The sequence below is a fragment of the Phoenix dactylifera genome, chromosome 1 (assembly GCF_051530095.1).
Source record: "Phoenix dactylifera cultivar Ajwa chromosome 1, Ajwa_hap1_PhDact_Kaust_v1.1, whole genome shotgun sequence".
NCBI lineage: Eukaryota > Viridiplantae > Streptophyta > Magnoliopsida > Arecales > Arecaceae > Phoenix > Phoenix dactylifera.
In genome coordinates this window covers 1,220,840-1,240,601 of record NC_143190.1, presented here as the reverse complement: position 1 = coordinate 1,240,601, position 19,762 = coordinate 1,220,840, and the positions used below count along the sequence as shown (strand labels likewise).

At 43.8% G+C, this 19,762-nt stretch overlaps 1 protein-coding gene across 1 annotated transcript; it reads left to right on the top strand.

Annotated features, from left to right (window-relative positions):
- The first annotated feature begins 5,461 nt into the window (after window positions 1–5,461).
- On the top strand, window positions 5,462–8,711 carry PID (Protein kinase superfamily protein). The gene is made up of 3 exons (XM_089928907.1): window positions 5,462–6,369; window positions 6,509–7,585; window positions 7,703–8,711. Exons 2-3 carry the CDS (start codon window positions 6,969–6,971, stop codon window positions 8,430–8,432), a joined length of 1,347 nt encoding a protein of 448 aa, XP_089785033.1. The 5' UTR covers window positions 5,462–6,369; window positions 6,509–6,968; the 3' UTR covers window positions 8,433–8,711.
- Window positions 8,712–19,762: the final 11,051 nt, after the last annotated feature.

Genomic DNA, 19,762 nt, shown 5'->3' with positions numbered 1-19,762 from the left:
ATATTCCCAAGCAGGTCATGATTCCATTCGTAAGTGAACTAAATCTTGTCTGGCCTGGGATTAGGAATGGTTGAAACTTTCGCTTCTTTCCCTTCTGCATATTGGGTGAACTCCTGTGCTTCTAACCTAGACCCCTCTCCGTTAAAAAAATACAGCCATCAAGTGAACTTATAAAAAAGTTCTTGCCCAGCACTCATGCATCTCTCCCTCCCATGCAGCTCATAGTTTTGATATTACTCAAAACTTAGGTAGAATGGACCTTCATTTAGAGCTAGAACTGTACTGATCTTCTCGAGAACAAACCAAACAAGCCAGAAAAATTAATTGAGGACAGATAGAACTTTACTTAATCACTCCTTTTTCATGGACGGAAGGTTCACACTTTTGCATGCTGTTGGGCACGCAAAGGAGGGTACTTTGCATTTTTTCCAAAAGAATGTTTTGCATGCAAGGATAATAACAGTAATTTTATGTCATGCAAATCCAGACAACTTGGTCTCTTCTGTGTATTCTTGAGAGTCATAATTGGAGAAAATCTGGCCAAAATTGGAGTGACGATAATATATAATCCATGTTATTGTGCTTCATGACTTTACCAAATTCAACTAGTTGGCACCCTCATCCAGTATATTTAAACAAGTATTTTTCTCATAAATAATTATAATAGTGTATATATTATAATAGTTTTCTACCCTGGATCTTTCAAATCCAGGAGGATATATATAGATTGTGTTTAATAGCTGTAAGACTAGCCATAACTCCGTGTTCTTTATGATCACTAGTGAATCTCTGAACCGCCATGATTAGATTAAAAACTTTATGAAGTACAAAATATGTCTAGATTCCCTTCAGATGTGTGACATTAGTGTATGTATGTTGGGTACCAGGGGAAGGGAGTGTCATGGAGGTGACATTGTTGTGCACTGTTGTCTCCCTATCAAAGCAGCGCGAATATTGGTGGGGCTGTCTCTTTTTGCCCCCTGCTGCTCCTTTGCCTTTGCCTCCCCTCCATCCTTCTCGGGCTCGTCAACAAAAAAGTTCTTCCATGATTGATCAAAATTTATTGCATCATATATAACAAGCTTGTGTTTTGTGTGCCAACTATAATCAATTCATCATTGTCATCTGCCTCGGGGTTTCTCCATTGGAATAATTTATTGTTCCTAGGCTGGTTGTAGGCATGCCATCCACAAGGAGTGAGTGGGAGGTATTGGTTTTTGAGATTGATTTTTTAGTTGAAGCATTTAGAGAATAAGGCTTGGATGAGACACCTATAATTCTGCAATCCAATTCATGGAGATCTTCTGCAGCAAATTTTGACAGGATAGAAATTAGCTTTGAGATATGTTTCAGTTATATGTGCTGGATTCTCTTTAGTATAAGGAGAACTGATCATTTGGATGGTTAGATTAGAAGTGAGAAAGGTAGGGCACTGAGAGATGTTGAGCATGTAAACTTGGACATCCCACAAGCTCTAAATTTAGCTGTTGGACAGGTATGATTTGATGCATAAATGATGGAACAGGGGTTATAAAAAATTGATGTATATTTTGTAGCCCACCTTGGGGGAGTAGCATAGGTGGATGAATGGGTCCTATGAGTCACTTTATTAGTTGGTGTCATGTGAGAAATTACTTTGGCATAATAAGCAACTAGTGTGGTGAGCTTTGTTGCAAAGTATGAATCCTACACCTCCTAGAGCTTGTAGACTAAACAAAAAGGAGTAAAAAAAACTCAAGAAACTATTGTAGGAAGAGTATTGATGCAAACTGGTTGCCTAGAAGAATTTATTAAAAAAAAAACACTTTTGGGTTGTCAGAAACATTGTTATAGAGACTGATGATTTGTAAAGTAGGATTAAGCCAGCTACTGGCTCTCTTGCCAAAGAAATGACTTCGAATAAAATGTTGATTGGAGTGGCAGTTCAAGCACTCATTTTGTGGTTGAACTCAAGACTCATGGCAATTAAGCTCTTCTACATTAGTTTAATTGGTTATAGCTATATCTGACCAATATTCAAAATTAGGAAAACCTGAAAGTTGTTTAGGATAGCAATTCAATTCATACCATACAAACATTTTAGAAGAAGGATGTTTTGATAGGCAATAACATTTTTCTAAGTAGGTTTCACCATTATACTAAGTGAAATATTATCATGAAAAATTGAAGGAAAAAAAAAACTTGGAAGCACATCATTTTTTTTTTTTTTTTGGTTGAAAGAAGCATCAGATACTGACAGATGGGACCACCTGACAAAAAGATCTTTGAGGATTACTTTCCACTGGGATTGTTTTCGTAGTATTATTCTTATCCTTTTCCATTTTTTAATCATATAAATTTTTGTTTGGTTGGATGATATAGAAGCATGAGGTGGGCTCCTCAAATTAACTTGTATCTCTTTGGTCCATCCTTTGTCTCTTTTGTCAAACGAAAGGCTTATAATGGAAACTAAGCTAGTCAGTGATAACAGAAGTAATCTATAGCTTAACAAGATAATATGCATCAAAGGTGTCATCATCTTGGTGAGAACTAGTTTCAGCAGATTTTTATAATTTTTTTCTTGCATTAAATTTAACTTGCATTTGCGGTCTCTTTATATACATAGATGCTTCTGTCTAGTGCCAATAGTGGTTATTTCAGCTGGTTGGCACCTCTCTTCTAAGAGCTTGTTCTTAGTGGAGGTCTAGGATTTTAATCCTAATGGCCACAAATTAAAAACGTGTTGCTAAAAAGATTCTTTAACTCTTCCTTTAATAACCTGAGTAGGTGGAGATCCTTGATCTTTGTTTTCATGAATAAATTGCAGTGTTTAATTTTCTTTGGATGATGACATCATTAATTTGGATAATTAATACTTGATGGTTACTATTAAATGACCATCCTCCCTCTGAAAGAGAAGATTTGCTATATTTTTTGTCCATCAAGCCTCAAGGATCTTGCCAAGCTAGTATCCACTGCAAATTTAAATCAAATTTGGGTTTTATTGTAGTTTGATTTTTGTCCTAGGAGTGAGCTCTGCAGACTTGGGAGGCAGAATTGCTAGGTAGTTTAACTAACATTGCACCAAGTGTTCATTTTATATCATGCCATGCTCGAAGCATTATGGAAAGTTTATAAGCCTCACTAACCCCTTGGATATAACACATCGAGGATGCCTCCTCCATGGATTCACATATATCGAGCTCGACATTTAAGTTTTGGTTCTCTTAAACCTTTCAACATGCAACCCCTTTGATGAATACCAAAGTGTTGGACAGATTTCCCTGCAATGTTACATAGCGACATCTTTATCTCTTATCCTCTCTTTTCTTGAGAATTTAATTCTTTGCGTCAACGTCGACGCAGCCGAATCTATTTTTCGATCTCAATCCTTCTTTTCTACAGTACCATTAGACAACTCTGCTCTTCTTGGATCCAATCATTTGTGCTGTAATAAGCCTTGGACAGATTTACTGTTATTTTTTAGGACCTAGTTGTTCTTGTAGCTGGTGACAGTTATTATGGAAGGGCTCTAAGCTTGTCCTTGAGCAAACCAACAAGCATCTCTTAATGAGTTGTTGGCATCCTCTTCATTGAGGAATATAGCTTCTCTCCTCAGGCAGGGCTCCACTTGATGTACTTTTGGCTGGCATTTCACTAGGCAACTTTGCCTTCACATACATACCTCATAAGGCCCCTTCCTCCACATTTCCTCCCTCCACTCTAAGATATCCAAATAATATTCAATGTACATAAGATAAGGATGGATCATCATAGTCATTAAGCTATTAATTCCCAATGTGGACCCTAATGCCATTCCTAATGTGGGACCTGCACTCCTGCAACTGAAATGCCGCCTGTTGCCGCACATGGGTGTGGGTCGCACGTGGTCCATAATGCTGCCATGACGTCGAATCGACATCGGTTGGTTTGAACAAGATCAAGAATATCAATTTTATAGATGGATGGAATCGATACTTTCATATATTATTAGTATTCTGACCACCATTTGTTCTAATTAGCAATTTATATACTAGTTCTGGCCAAGCATATTCTATTATTTGGTGGACCGAGCCATAAAAATAAATAATATTCCGACCGGATCAAGGAACACAAGTTTGTTGTGAATTAAATCGATTACTATGACCATCAGTGAATAGATTCGAATAAAGATATACTAGACAAAACTTAATTATTGGAAGCACGAACTAATAGAGATAAAAATTTCGAATGATAAAGATTATGGATGAAACTTTGGCCTTATTGGAAATGGCTCTTATTAGATGTCCATTTCTTTTTAGAGCATTTGACATGAATCTAAAACCTTAATCCAGAGCAATCTCCTAGGCATGATGTGCCTAGTTTTAACTTTTTTGAATGGTTTGCACTAGAATATTCCTTTCTTTTTGTGATTGATCTGGAATATCCTATCCAATTTAATCTCATCCATGAAAACAAGTAAAACATTTAGTGCGCTATTGGTTAATCTTAACCTTAGCAATTTTCCGCATTAGAATAATTTTCTTGTTTTTAAGAATATTGTCGTACATAATGAATTTGCTACTCTAAAGCCCTCTCTGGTGTAATTTAGTTCATATTGACCTCTCAACAAACAAGCCTAGCCTCTGCCTGCCCTCAGCCAGCATCAGTAATCGAAAGTTTAGATTATAAATACCTAAGAAGCTACTAAAGTTTATACTCCCAACGTAATAGAACCTTCATTAAATTGGTCCTGCTCTCGTGGTTAGATTTTACAACATAGAGCTTGGAAATGTAATTGCATGCCTAGATAATATAGCCAGATGGATACTTTTTGTAACCCTACCTAAACAACGGGAAAGAAGGAGAGATTAATAGAGGAAGGTATGTTTAATATAAGGTGTTACCTTCATCACTACAAATATATATAAAAATCAAAAAGGTAATTCAAATGCAGTGCTTGCCGAAGATTCTTTCTTTACAAAAGTAACTTCATAATAATATGTAGATTTTTAGTGTTTCCAAATGTTGAAAGTAATCTTAATGATTTAAGCCTGCTTACCTAGTAGTAGCTTGAGTTCCTATTACCTTTAGATTCATCGATGCTCAGCCTATTGTAAGTTAGCTTCAGATCCTCTAGTAGTAATTGGATAATGAGTCCATGCCTCGAAAAAATGTAAACTCCGATCCTGTCTAGCTACAATGCATGTAATTAACAACAGCAGCGGTAATGAAGTATTTTCGTATATCCATCTTTTGATCACGATAAAAGTTACCCTCTCAACTTTTATATCTTGCCTTGCCAATTTATCCAATTTATCACAGATCATCATCCTAATCTTCTTAAGTATTTGAATACCACCTTAAGAGTCTAGATCCTTAGATGAATAAGCTCAACTTAGATCTTTTTATGATTATTCCATCTTTATGATATACCAAAGTAACTCTAAGTTTTTATATATTTTATCTTATTTCATAACTAAGTCAATTTATTTAATTACCATACATTCACATTATTATTTACTTCATTTTGTCGTTCTATCATATTTGCAACAATTTAAGTGGGTTTTTAAACCGATCTTAAACATATTAAATAGGTTAATTCATTCCCATATTCAATTATTAATCCGATCAAGATGGGTTATTTTGAACCCAAATCGATGGGTCGGGCCATAAAATACCACCCCAACCTAGATGCTGGGGTGCAAAATCCATGGCAAGAGCAGCTCAAAAGAGCAGTGGCTTATCATAATTTTTGGGGTTCTCAATCATTTATGAGTCTCTCTCCTCTTTTCCCTGCCACTTGTGTCACCATTCCAGTCTCCGAGGTCCATTAATTACTGCTTCTCTCATTAGCTCAAAACCAAAATTCCACTTCTACCCCTACACTGACGACGCTGCCTCCCACCTCTTTTTTTGCATGCATACGTCATATCCTGCCCACTCGCGCACGTGTCAGGTCAAACGCAGAATAAAAGGCTCCGAAAATAGATACGGGCACCCGTGTGACGCACGTGCTAGGGAGCCGCACGCACGTGCCAGTCTAACCCAGGTTACCTTCGGCTAACTTCGGGTTAAGCTAACCATAAGATTAATACTAATTAAATAATTTTAAGAGGATTATAGAATGCTTCAACTCTACCAAGAAAGAAGGATCACAGAAGGATATGAAATTAGTACTAATTAAGTAGTTTTTAAAAGGATTGTAATAGAAAATAGTTTTGAAAGGATCGTAGAAGGACCGCGTGCGACCCCGTGCCGCCGTTGCTATAAATATTGAGCCGTCCTTCTCTCCAAACGAAGAAAGCAACACCCCGAGAGAGAGGGAGAGAGAGATGGGGAGCTCGAGAGGTGCTCTAATGGCGGTCTCAAGGTGGTAGCTTTGTGGGAGAATCGGAGCACACTTGACTGGTCTCTTCTGTCCCCGTTATTATTCCTGCCGAAAGCCTCTCGATTCCGTGCTCTTTTGCTGTTTTTCTCCTCGAAGAATTGCTGCTGCTTTTGAATTTCTTCTCTCTTTTTTTTTTTCCCTTGCTTCCAATGCGTCCAGAAACACGGAGGCGAGAGACGACGAATCCATCTGGGTCAATGCGTTTCCTTTGGTGTTCCCGTGCATGAATGCGAGCGAGAAATGGGAAGGAAAGGGGGAGGAATTATTCCGAGCTCTTTCCTCTATTCACGCCCCTGTTCCGCGTATTCAGTTCTAGAATGCCCTGAGTGCGGGGAAAGGAATCGCTGCTCCCTTTCACTGTTGCTGTGATAATCGATTCCTGATTGAAGAATCGCGTCAACCGTTGCCAGCAATTGTTGAATGTCTCCAATTGTTCTTCTTGGTGTCTGATTCGGCGGAAAAGGCCAAAAAGATTCCATCTTTTCCGCTTTCTTCTGTGCTCCCCTGTTCTGGCATCGAAGAGAACAGCAGATTTTGGGGGGTTTTTTCCCCTTTCTTTTCCTGAATTTAAAGCGCTCGAGGTTGTCGAGGCCGAGAAGTCTGCGACCGGGACGCTAAGATGATCGGTCTCCTGCCGGATTCCGACGGCGAGATTGGTTCCGAAACCCTAAATTCCAGCCAGAGCTCCATGAGCAGCGGGAGCTGTGATCGCCGCAGCAGCTTCTCCCGCCTCTCCTTCGACGCCGCCGCGGAGCCTGCGGCGGACTCGTCCGGCGGCGGCCACTGCCCCTGCTCGCCCCCCGGGCTGGCCTCGAAGCCCCACCGCTCGTCGGACCCGGCGTGGGCGGCGATCCGGTCGCGGCGGGGCGGTGGGCTCCCGTCACGGCTCGGCCCCCGCGACTTCAAGCTGGTCCGCCGGATCGGGAGTGGCGACATCGGGACCGTCTATCTCTGCCGGCTCCGAGAGGAACGGCAGTGCCCGGAGGCGTCGCCGGTGTGTTACGCGATGAAGGTGGTGGACAAGCTGGCGCTTGTGAAGAAGAAGAAGCTGGAGAGAGCAGCGACGGAGAAGAGGATTCTGAGGGTTCTCGACCACCCGTTCCTGCCGACTTTGTACGCCGACTTCGACGCGTCGCCGCATTTCTCGTGCGTGGTGATGGAGTACTGCAGCGGCGGCGATCTCCACACCCTCCGCCACCGCCAGCCCGGGCTCCGCTTCTCCATTAACGCCGCCAGGTCCCAAAAAAAAAAAATCTCTTTTCTTTTTCTTTTCCAATTAAAAAATTTGACCAAAAACCACCGTTCTTTTTATTAAATTTCTCCTTATTTTGTTTCCGTTTCCATTCCTTCCAGGTTTTACGCCGCTGAAGTATTGCTAGCTTTGGAGTACCTGCACATGCTCGGCATCGTCTACCGCGACCTCAAGCCGGAGAACATCCTCATCCGCTCCGACGGCCACATCATGCTCTCCGACTTCGACCTCTCCCTCCAGTCCACCTCCTCCCCCACCCTCGAGCCCGCCGCCGCCTCCGCCGACGTCTCCGACGGCGTCGCCGACCCCTCCTGCCTCCCCGACCGCCTGTTCCGCCCCCGAAAGCCGGCCCCCTCCCTCCCCTCCCGCCGGTTCGTCGCCGAGCCGGTCGCCGCCCGGTCCTGCTCCTTCGTCGGCACCCACGAGTACGTCGCCCCCGAGGTCGCCGCCGGCCGCTCCCACGGCAGCGCCGTCGACTGGTGGGCCTACGGCGTCCTCCTCTACGAGCTTCTCTACGGCCGGACCCCCTTCGCCGGGCCCAGCAACGACGCCACCCTCCGCAACATCGTCAAGCAGCCCCTCGCCTTCCCCCCGGCTGGCTGCCCGGCCGACTCCGCCGCCCGGGACCTCATCTCCGGTCTGCTCGTCAAGGACCCAGCCTCCCGGTTCGGTTCGATACGCGGAGCCGCCGACGTCAAGACCCACCCCTTCTTCAAAGGCTTGAACCTGGCTCTCCTCCGCTCCTACCGCCCCCCGGTCATCCCCAATCTGACCCGGTCCAACTCCTGCCGCGAGCGCCAGAACCCGACCCGCGTCGTCGACTACTTCTGACATGAACCGAACCGGTCGCATACTCCGGCTCACCTTTTCTTTCTCGTGGCAAATCATGGCCAACGCAGAGCCGCCACGTCCAGTTGTCACCAGGAGACAGGAGTTGGAATTTTTCTCCTCTCTTTGTTTCCATGCTCCCCGTCTCTGCGAAGTAGAAAAGTATTCACGAACGAACTTAATTATTAAGCTTTGGAATTGATGTAAGGGGCCATGCATTGACTCATGAGCAGGCCTTCTCCTTGGTCGTACATATAACTACAAATATTTTGCCTTCTCTTCGATGCTTACTGCTCTCTAAACAACTATTATTTCGCCCTCGCAACGAACTAATGCTCCGGAGACTATTAGCAGCACTCAATTATGGCCGCTAGTACAGTACTTAGACTAACGGCGAGCAAATCCCAAGCCTAATAGCTTTTGAACTCTGTAACCAATCCTGGCAGGTTGGATAATGGGTTGGTCTATGTCGGAAGGGAGCTGTACGTCCCACCAAAAAGTCTTGCCTCATGGCCTTAATCTCGTTTGACTTTGTTGTTATGCTGATCAGCACCGTTGGATTGATGAACTTTGTCGATCTTTGCGTGGTCCAGGAGAGTAGTGGGATGGAGCATTTATGGAGCACCATGTGGGCGTCACATGTGACGGGCTTTCGGTTGGGCGCGGTCTAATGCGGACCGGACATATGGGTTTGGCCTTACGTGCGACTGCGCTGACCGGACTCGCTTTTCTGGGCTCCGCCATGTGGCTGCTCCCCACCCGGCCGACTGTGAGAGCTACGTCGATGGGACTTGCCTCGCCATCTTATTAACCTCGTTTCACGCCATTAATGAACAGGATGATATGATATAAACTTGTTACTCGCCCTCATTTATTATCTAAACTTGGCTCTGTACTGCCTCCACGTTGCGGGTGCACACAGTCACGTAATTAAAACCTAACGCTGGTATCGATAGATTGCATGGTACGGATGAGTGGTAGAATTCCAGTAGCTGCCAAAACTCGAGAGCATGCAATGGACCGGTCCAAGCCCTGGTGTCTTGTCCGTCGGTAGCCCGGAGCCTTTAGCCATCATCATCATAATTAAGTATCTGGAAAGAAGAAAGGTGGGATCGGGCTGCGCAGGGTGCGATACTCTGAAAAACCTAGTGATGCTACGCTCGATGTAAAGGCATGGAGGAAGGAGAGGCACTAGGAGAAACTCCGAGAGGGACATGACGCAGGGACAAGATTTGTTTACTTGTGGACGTGCCGGGTCTCCATTGGCTGCATGGAGAATGGGGTCTGAGAGGAGAGGAACACGCATGCATGGTCGTTCTCGGCTCCAATATCCTTAAAGGCAAAGGAAAGAGAAGGAGAGAGGGGGGGGGGATCCACGACATCTGACGGCGACGGTGACGCCACGACTGGTGCTTACCTGGCGCGGTGAGTTTTCTTTTACGATGATTTGTTATTCCTATCTTTTTTCTTTTCTTTTGCATGGGAATGGAACAATGAAGGATAATAATGGTGACGTACGAGAGCAAGCTCTGCTACTGGTGCTCGTACTGCCACTAACTGGCGGGCTGTAGGGTGGTCGTACTGCTCTGGGGACAGGGGAACGCTGCCCCAGATGTTGAGGTGGATGGATCGGTCCTCGCTGCCGTTGACATCTGGTTGCGTGGGCGTCAACTTCGCGACACGGACCGTAGAATGGTGGTCCTGCCTCCCAAAGATTCCCCGGTGTCTACTTTTACGGACTCGTGCTTAGGATTGATCTCAGGATTATAATATATATATGTGTGCATATATATATATATATATATATATATATATATATATATATATATATATTATAATGTATGTATATGTATACTTATACTTTAGTTTCCGCCGATCTCAACGTACTTTGATCTCGACCTAGATCTTGGCCAACCTCAGCGCACCTCAGATGATGACTGACCTCAACTTTAATCCTAACAGCAATACTAGTTAGTGGATGTTGTGTATGCTCTTAGTTTTTAGATTTAGATTATCAATTATATATTTATCTAATTTGATTATTATAGAAATATCAATCTAATTTTAAGTCAATTTACTTTAATATATATATTCTTTGTAATTTCAAAAAAAAAAGAAAAAATAATTGAATATCCTAAAGACCAGATATATCCTTCTTTTTTGTCGTCCTTCAAAAGACTAGCTCAGCTTCATTGCCCCGATATTTGTTTCCTTTGTGAGACACGGGTGTCCGGAGATGGTCTACGTCGGGTGCAGCGACGTTTAGCAGCTGATTGGGAATCATTTGAAGTTGAATCCCAGGGCTTGTCTGGAGGAATTTTGATGTTGTGGAAGCGAGGTGTTGCCTCTGTCGATGTCTTCCGCCATTGTACTCAGCAGGTGGTGATGGTCATTTCGGAACCAAATGAACCCCCGTGGGTCTTGTGTGGGGTCTATGCCAGCACTGATTACCGGACTAGGAGAGTCCTTTGGGGTGAGCTGTCATGTTTACTGACTCAGGGGGTGCCGACAATGGTAGTGGGTGATTTTAACTGTGTACTAGGCCCTAATGAGAAACGAGGTGGGAGGATCTACTCTGACTCAGTGGACAGGAGGGAGTTTCGGGAGTTTCTGGATGTAAATGGATTGGTGGACCTCGGCTTCACCGGATCGCGGTTCACTTGGTGCAACAATCAGTCTGGAGGAGGGAGAGTATGGGAGCGGCTTGACAGAGCTATTGCATCCCCGGATTGGATTCAGCATTTCCCATCTTACCAGGTTAGTCATCTTGCTCGTATTGCCTCAGATCACTGCCCTCTTTTGATTTCTACAGCTTCGAGCTCCAGTCATTATAGCCCCTTCCGCTTTGAGAAGCTGTGGTTGTCATACCCACAATCTTGGGAAGTGGTCAGGGGGGCTTGGGGAGTGCCAGTACAGGAAAATGCTATGCAGAGGGTGTCGCGTAGTTTGGAGCTTACTAAGCGTCGCCTTCGCAGATGGAATCGGGATGTTGTGGGTAATGTGTTCCGGAGATTGGAGGAGGTGGAGGGGTTGATTGTGAACCTCCAAGGAAGGGAGGACCGTGAGGGGGAGCTTGAGGAGGAGGAGATGGCAGACTTACGACGACATCTGTCCTCCCATCACTCGTTGTTGCATCAGCAGGAGATTTTTTGGAGGCAGAAGTCGAGGGTTCAGTGGGTCAAGGAGGGAGATCGAAACACCAGCTTTTTCCACCGATCGACGGTCATCAGGAGGCAAAGGAATATGATACGATCACTGAGAGTAGGAGTGGGACAGCGGGTGGAGGAGGATTCTGCAGTGAGACGGATGTTGTTTGATTTCTTCAGGACTAGATGGACGGAGGTAGAGGAGCCCTTGGAGCTTGGCCGGCTTCCCAGGCTGGCGGTCAGAGTTGAGGAGGCAGAAAATGAAGCATTGATTCGACCTGTGTCTGATAAAGAAGTACAAGAGGTGGTATGGGCTCTAGCAGAGGACAAGGCCCCAGGTCCGGACGAGTTTCCACCCTTCTTTTTTCGGAGATATTGGAGTATTATTCGAAGGTCGGTGGTAGAGGCAGTGCAGCTATTCTTCAGTCGGGCGGTGATGACAGATGACTGGCAGGCTACTTATATCACTCTGATACCGAAGCGTCAGGATGCATCGGAACCGGGCCACTACAGGCCCATTAGCTTGTGCACCACTTTGTATAAGATAGTGACGAGGCTTATGGTTGGGAGAATGAAGACGGTGCTGCCTAGCATTATTAGTCAGGAGCAGGGAGCGTTTGTGGGAGGGAGAAGCATATCAGATAACATCTTGTTAGCGCAAGAGATGATGGGTGACCTATAGAGAGCCCTGAGGAGGAGGGGTTTGATGGCAGTGAAAGTGGACATGGAGCGTGCCTATGACCGGATCCGCTGGGCCTTCCTTAGATGGGCACTGGAGAGTTTTGGCTTCCACCCGACCTGGATTGACTGGGTTTCTGGCTGTGTGCAGGGACCTAGCTTCTCCATATTGGTCAATGGTACGCCTTCGCCTTTTTTTCGAGCCACTATGGGGCTCCGCCAGGGATGCCCTTTGTCCCCATACCTTTTTATCCTATGCTCTGATGCCCTTTCCCGTGCACTACGTGTAGCTTGCGAGAACCGGGAGTTGGATGCCTATAGTCCAGCCCCGGGTGCTCGCCCCATTTCTCACTTGCTTTTTGCAGATGATTGCCTGCTACTTGCCAGGGCGAGGGTGAGGGACGCACGAGCCCTCTAGAGAGTGTTGACTGAGTACTGTGGGGCTTCCGGAAAGAGGATCAATCTCCGGAAGTCATCTATACATTTCAGCCCACGCACGGAGCGGAGGGTGCGCCGAGAGATCAGGGTGATATTGGGGATGCAGGAGCAGGAGGGAGCTCTGGACTACCTTGGGGTTCCCATCACTGGGAGGAGATTGCGAGTGGCGGAGTGCTCTACTTTGGTGCAGAGGATGCAGAGCAGACTTGAGGGCTGGAGGGCCTCATCACTTTCTATGATGGGTAGGCTGACGCTGGTCAGGTCTGTTCTCTCTTCCATGCCTATTTACCTTATGGCCCATACTGTTGTGCCGAAGATGATTTTGATGGGGATAGAGCGGCTTATGCGTGGCTTCTTGTGGGGCTCCTTGGGGAGAGGCCACGGGGTACATTTGGTGGCCTGGGGGAGAGTTTGTTCGCCTCTGGGCGAGGGTGGCTTGGGGGTGCAGTCACTGCTGGTGAGGCGGGAGGCGCTCCTGGCGCGGCGGGCAGTGCAGATTGTTCTGGAGCCCCAGGGACTGTGGAGTCAGGTTATGATAGCGAGATATGGCCGGGCAGGCCCTGCTGGCCCGGCGGTGGGGAGACGTAGGACCTCTGTTATGTGGCGGGAGGTTGGGAGGTATCTGCCTATGGCCCTGGCGCACACTAGATGGCTGATTGGTGACGGTCGGAGCATTGACGTGATGGAGGATCCATGGGTGGATGCACTTCCGTTGAGTTTGTGGCCGACGATGATCAGCGGTGAGGGGGCGGAGGGACTACGGGTGTGCGACCTTATGATGCCGGGGGAGGCAGAGTGGGATGTGGACAGGCTGGGCCAGTTATTTGGGGAGCACCTAGCCGAGCGAGTACAGGCCCTTCCTGTTCCGGGATCAGCAGGGCCAGATGTCAGGGTATGGAGCACCACCTGCAGTGTCAGAGTCAGGGTGGGCGATGTTGCTCGGGTCCTTCAGCAGGGATCAGAGCTGGGCAGGGACTGTGGCTGGGTCTGGAGATTTGGGCTACACCAGAGAGTTGCACTTTTTCTCTGGAAGGTGGCCTGGGATCGTCTGCCGACGAGCTGGATTTTGAGCCGACGTGGGGTTAGCATTCCACCTGTGTGCCTATCTTGTGAGGTGGACGAGTCAGTGGATCATGCACTATTCTAGTGCGTTTGGGCGAGGCGGACTTGGAGGCTGTCCGAGATCCCGGAGAGTGCCTGGAGCCGGAGGGATTGTTTTTTGGAGGAGGTTCGGCAGTGGTCTAGCTCCCCTCAAATGCGCCTTGCGGTTATTCGAGCGTCCTGCACAGCGTACCAGATCTAGCTGGCCAGGAACGCTCGAGTATTTGGCGAGCTCCGTCCGTCCCCACGATTTGTGATGGAGCGGGCTCGGACACAGGCAGCAGAGCTTCTCTCTGCAGGGTTGGATGATAGACCTTTGATAGCTCGGGACATCTGGGGCCCCCATACTGCTACGGCAGCTTCTCACACGGTGTTTTTCACCTGGGAGCCCCCACCCCCGAGTTTCCTCAAGGTCAATTTTGACGGTTTGGTCCTGGATGGAGGCAGGAGAGGAGGGGCAGGTTATGTTATCAGAGGACCGAGCTCTACCATGGTGGCAGCAGGTGGGTGTCAGATCTTTGATACCTCGGTCCTAGGGGCAGAGCTGCGAGCGGCTTGGCTGGGATTGCGACATGCGCGGCGTGTGCTTCGGGCGAGCGCTATCCTTCTGGAGGGCGACTCGTCCACGGTGATCAGATGGGCCCAGCAGGGCCCTCACAGGGACGGAGGAGGGGTGCATCCTCTGCTTTGTGATATAGGGTCGATAGTAGGGGAGGGGATCACCTTTCGGGCTATGCACATATATCGGGAGGCCAACGGGGCCGCGGACTGGGTGGCGGCATATGTGGCTCGCCACTCGGGAGATACCCTATGGGTTGGTGAGGATGACTTACCCGGTGCTTTCCGGGACATTTTGTTTGCAGACGCTTCTGGGTGTATTCGTACCCGACTTGTATGAATCACCTGTTTTAGCAAAAAAAAAAAAAATAATAATCTTATACTATATAATCTTTATTTTATATATATATATAGTGATGCTTTTGTATTATTTTTATCTGTGGATGTAGGTAAATAAATCGAATCATATAAATATTATGTATTTTTATATTTTTTTTCTCTTCTTATTTTGTTTTTTTTTTTTTATTGCAACAATGGAATATATATAGCATGCATTACCAACCATTCTACCATTTGCTAGCCGGTTTAGATTCATACTGTGTAAAGTACCCTTACACTGCGTTGTATTTATCTACTGCGCTAATCGTTGCGTGCTGGGAGAGATAAAGGTGCAGGTACCATGCACGGCCTGCAAGAATAATGCTGAAGTTGGCCGAGTGCCGACGTAGTTCCCGTGAACTGGGCGGTGAATGGAGCGATGATGATTTCCAGTGGTATTCCATCTATACCGTGTTCTAAAATGCTAAGCAGAAAATTAAGTTAAATAGGCTAGCAGTATGAAAGAAATAAAGATTAGTAGGAAGGAGACAAAGAAAAAGGTTTGGAAGAACGGAAGAAGAAGCGAGATACGTCCACAGCAACTTTATTTCTTATTAAAGAAGACCGTGCCTATCAAGTAATCTTCTGACTGTCTTCCTCGAAAAATGCAAGGGTTTTTCTACAATACTCTGAAAGGTAAAATGGCTTTTTATTTTATTTTTTTACCGAAGTCAAAATTCTGACCATCCGATTCATGGATAGCCATCTTTAGTCGATCATATGCATGGCTAGTACAGGAATTTTCTAAAAATCCAGGATGATAAGAAGCTTAATTTTGTCGAAGTTGAATAGTCTTCAAGCCCGTGGTGGACGAAGGAGATGGCGCCTGCGAATCCAAGGCTGACGGAGGACAAGGTGGCCGCCTTTCTCACCAAGCATCGCCGCCTCCCTCCACTACCCCCTCCCTCTCCGGCGCCATCGCCACCTCCACTCTCCTCTCCCCTACCTCTCCGCCACCACCGTCCACTGCTAAAAAAATATTAAAATATATTTTTAAAAAAATAAAAAAAATTGATAATAAAATATTTTTTAAGAAAAAAATAAAAAATCTAGTAATATGTCGCTAACTATATATCGCTAACCTGCTAGAAATAAAATAATGTAAATACTTTAATTTATTGACCGGTTTAGACATCTCACAACTTTTTATAAAATATTATAAAAACAATACCGCATGCAGCTAATCCCATCCCAGGAGACAACGATCTCATTTCCTTAAGGATGCATGCAGTCATGCAAAGAGGTCGACTCAGAAGGCATTCATTAGCAGGGATTGGTAAGAATTATTTTAGAGTATAGGAAAACCTTTTTCGCTGGGAAGCCTTTCACAAGTACTCTCTCGAAGGGGAGAGTTGAGATATAATACTAACGCTCCAATATTGGATCAAGATGTTGATTTGGGAACTTCATAATAATAATGTCAAAAATCTCTCCATGGGATAAAAAACCGAGTGAAGACAAGTATACGTGATGAAGTGAATAATAAAAGTAAAAGAATTTTTAAATGGCTAAAATTCCTTTTAAAATAAACATATAAGATATAAAACAGCTTTTAACCATCCCCCTCTAACTTCAAAATTTTGGTAAAAGAAAACAATAGGGCAGCATTGTGTGCCATGGTTTCGATGATGACAAGTGTTTTTTGAACTTGAACCTGAATCTAATTGACTCGTATTTTTGTACTCGAAATGTTAAAATGCAGGCTTTATCAAGTCAAATGCATGGTATGTGGCTACAAGATTTAGATTATTCAACTTTGTACTTTAATGTACATGTATCTCGACTAGATCTGTTCATGAGCGGCTGGTCCGCCCTGCATGCTCTAGTCCCAAATATTTTGGACAGGTTCGAGCCAAAGATTTTAAACCTGGTGGGCTGGACTGGATCGATTATGGAAAATATACCTATTTAATAAATAGATTAGGCTCGGGCTTAGAATTAAAGCCTGGCGAAATAATGGCCCGACCTTTGTTTTCTTTTATTTTTTCTTATATTATTTATTTATGTTTCATGTATTTGTACATTTAATCTATATTTTTTTTGCTAAATAAACTTAATCGGATAATAGACATGTTATAAGTGACCAGCAATATTTAATTATTCATATTTAGTACTCTTTAAAATATTTTTTAAATATTTTTATTATTTTCAAAGAAAAAGGTCGTGAAGCCTGAGGTCCGGCCCGAAGCTCATAGCTCATGTAAGGGCTGGGCTAAGGCCTGGAATGTAGGCCCGAAGGCCGGGCTAGATTGGGCTCAGATCTAAGTAAATTGTGTTAACCTTTAAGCAAAACTCGGTGAGAGCCTGGCTTGGCCCGGGCCTTGCAATCGTGATTTTCACAAGCACCCTAGGGAATTGTCTTGACTCTAGGGATTTTCATGAGCACTCATATGCAGGTGAGCTCTCTAGGGATGTCTTGCAACATACATCATGCCTTAAAATTGCAGTTCTCAAACTCATTATTGCTTCAGCTCTTTCTCTATCCACTGCAATCAAGCACTGACATAATAGGGATTGGCATATGGAGTGAAACTGCAACTTAGTGCTATTTCTTGGGATAACTCAAAGCAATACGTTGGGTTGTTACTTTTGGTGACTAAATGTAGGCTTTAGTCCTATCCCCACGATGAATATTGAATTAGTCTCTGTGCTAACAAAATCTGGGTTTTAATCCTATCTACTCGACGCATAATGGATTAGTCTCCGCACTAACCCTTTATTCAGAGGATCTACAACATTCTTAATAGACTTAACATAATTCGAAGCAATTCCTTGGGATCCTTAATATAATCATGCCTCGATTACATAGGGCGTAGACATAATAGTGGCTTAATTACATAGGGCGTAGATATAATAACTAGATTTGGCTTGACCAATAAGGAAAGATCTATTAATAAATAGATCCTTAATCCATTCTGCCTAGCCCCAGGTTGCGTCAAGAGCTACTAGCTCTGCTTTTATAATGAACCAAGGAATAATATTTTGCTTAGCTGAACTTTAAGAGGTAGCAATGCCACCTAAAGTAAGTACAAATCTTGTAGATTCACTATCATCTGAATCTGAGGCCTAGTTAGCATCACCATACCCTTCATGAACTGCAGGGTAACCAGTAAAGTGAAGACTATAATCTATGGTACCCCTGAATACCCTGTCAAGTGGCACTCTAATGAACCTAACTAGGCTTGGAAGTGTATCTACTCAACCTACAAGCTATTTAAGGAATATGATGTCTCAAATTGCTTTGGGTTTCTTTTAGTCCATATGAGAACTTGACAAGTTTGCAAACCTTGTCCTCTTGTCCAAGAATCACATATCCCTCGGCTGCTCCATTTAAATCTCCTCCTCCAGCTCTCCATGAAGAACTGTCTTAACATCTATTTGATGGACTTGAAGTTTATAAATATCAGTTAGTGCTATTAGCACATCAATAGTGATAGTCCTAGTCATAGAAGATTCAATATCAAAGTAATCTACCACCTCCTTTTGGTTAACCCTCTAGCAAAAAGCCATGCCTCGATTCTTGCTATGGTTCCATTAGGCCTCAATTTCTTCTTAAATAGCCACTTGCACCCTATGGGTTTATGACCAGAAGGCAGATTACTTAGTTCCTAGTTGTTACTTAAAGAGAATTGAATTGGGCTCATTTTTAATAGCTTCTTTTCTGAACCTAGCATCAGAAGATGCCATGGCTTCGGAATAGGAGGGGAGATCCTCCATCAAAATACAAAATGGAATCATTATCTAAATCTTTTTCTACTCTAGGTCCCCTGCTTCTTCTAGGTTCCTCTGCATAATTTTTGTAGTGTGGTGCTAGGAGATGGTAATCTAGGAAACATTCAAACTTGGGGAGTATATGCAGTTTATTTTTCATAAGGAATATATTTTTCAAGAAGGAAGCATCTCTAGATTTAATTATGGTCCTATAAAAAATTTTACAACATTCATGTTTGATTACAAAAATCTATAGGTTGAACTATTTTGAGAAAACATAGAAAGACGGTGTCTGCAAATTTGGGCCCTTTTCTCCTTTTAACTCGGTGTATGTCTACCTTCGCAAGACATCCCCACACCTTAAGGAAGGCCAAGTTAGGCTTCCCATCTTTCACACTTGAGAATGTGTCATCTCACACCCTTTGAAGGGAACCCTAATAAAAATATAACAAATTATAAAATGGCCTTCTCCCCAGAAGTTCTCTAGGCAAATTAGAGCTTCCTAACATGGTATTAATCATGTCGGTTAGAGTTCTATTTTTTTTCCTTTCTGCTGCCCCATTAGGTTGAGAAGCATAAGCAGTTGTCACTTCATGGATTACACCATAATCCTCACAAAGTTGAGATAACTCTTCCACCACCGCCTAATCTAAGGATTTCAGTTCACCTTTCTAATTGGTTTTTAACTTCATTCTTATAAGCTTTAAATCTATCAAATATCTCATCCTTAGTTTCGAGTAAGTATACGTAACAATTATATCATCTTTTAAAGTAATCAAATATCTAATACCAAACCCTAGTAAAACTATAAATTATTTAAATAATGTATATAGTATAAAAATATTAAGTTGTACATTAAATGCCACCATTGCTTTTTAATTGCAGCACAAAATAAAATTATCTCTATTTTAAAGAACTTGTAAGAGAAAATTATATACAAATATAGGAATATGTTGATGCTATTGATGTGTTTAAATACTTTTAAAAAATATTTTAAAAATATGAAAATATTAGAATGAAGTTATTATTTTTTTTTCAAAGGTAAAATATTAAAGTTTTTATGAAAATAAATAATTATTAAAATATGAAATATCACCACATTTTTTGCATGAGTATATTTCTTAAGGCATATAGCCTTCTAATATCTATAATAAATCTTAATTTGATAAAATAAATTGTTGTTGTTGTGGTTGGGTGCTTTTTAGCTAATTGATGGATTATTAGTTCGATTCTCCTTAAAGGTGGCACATAAAATAGTTTTTAAGTTTTTTTTTTGCATTAAATTTCTATATTTTAGAGAGCAGGAAAATGCTGGGATATAAT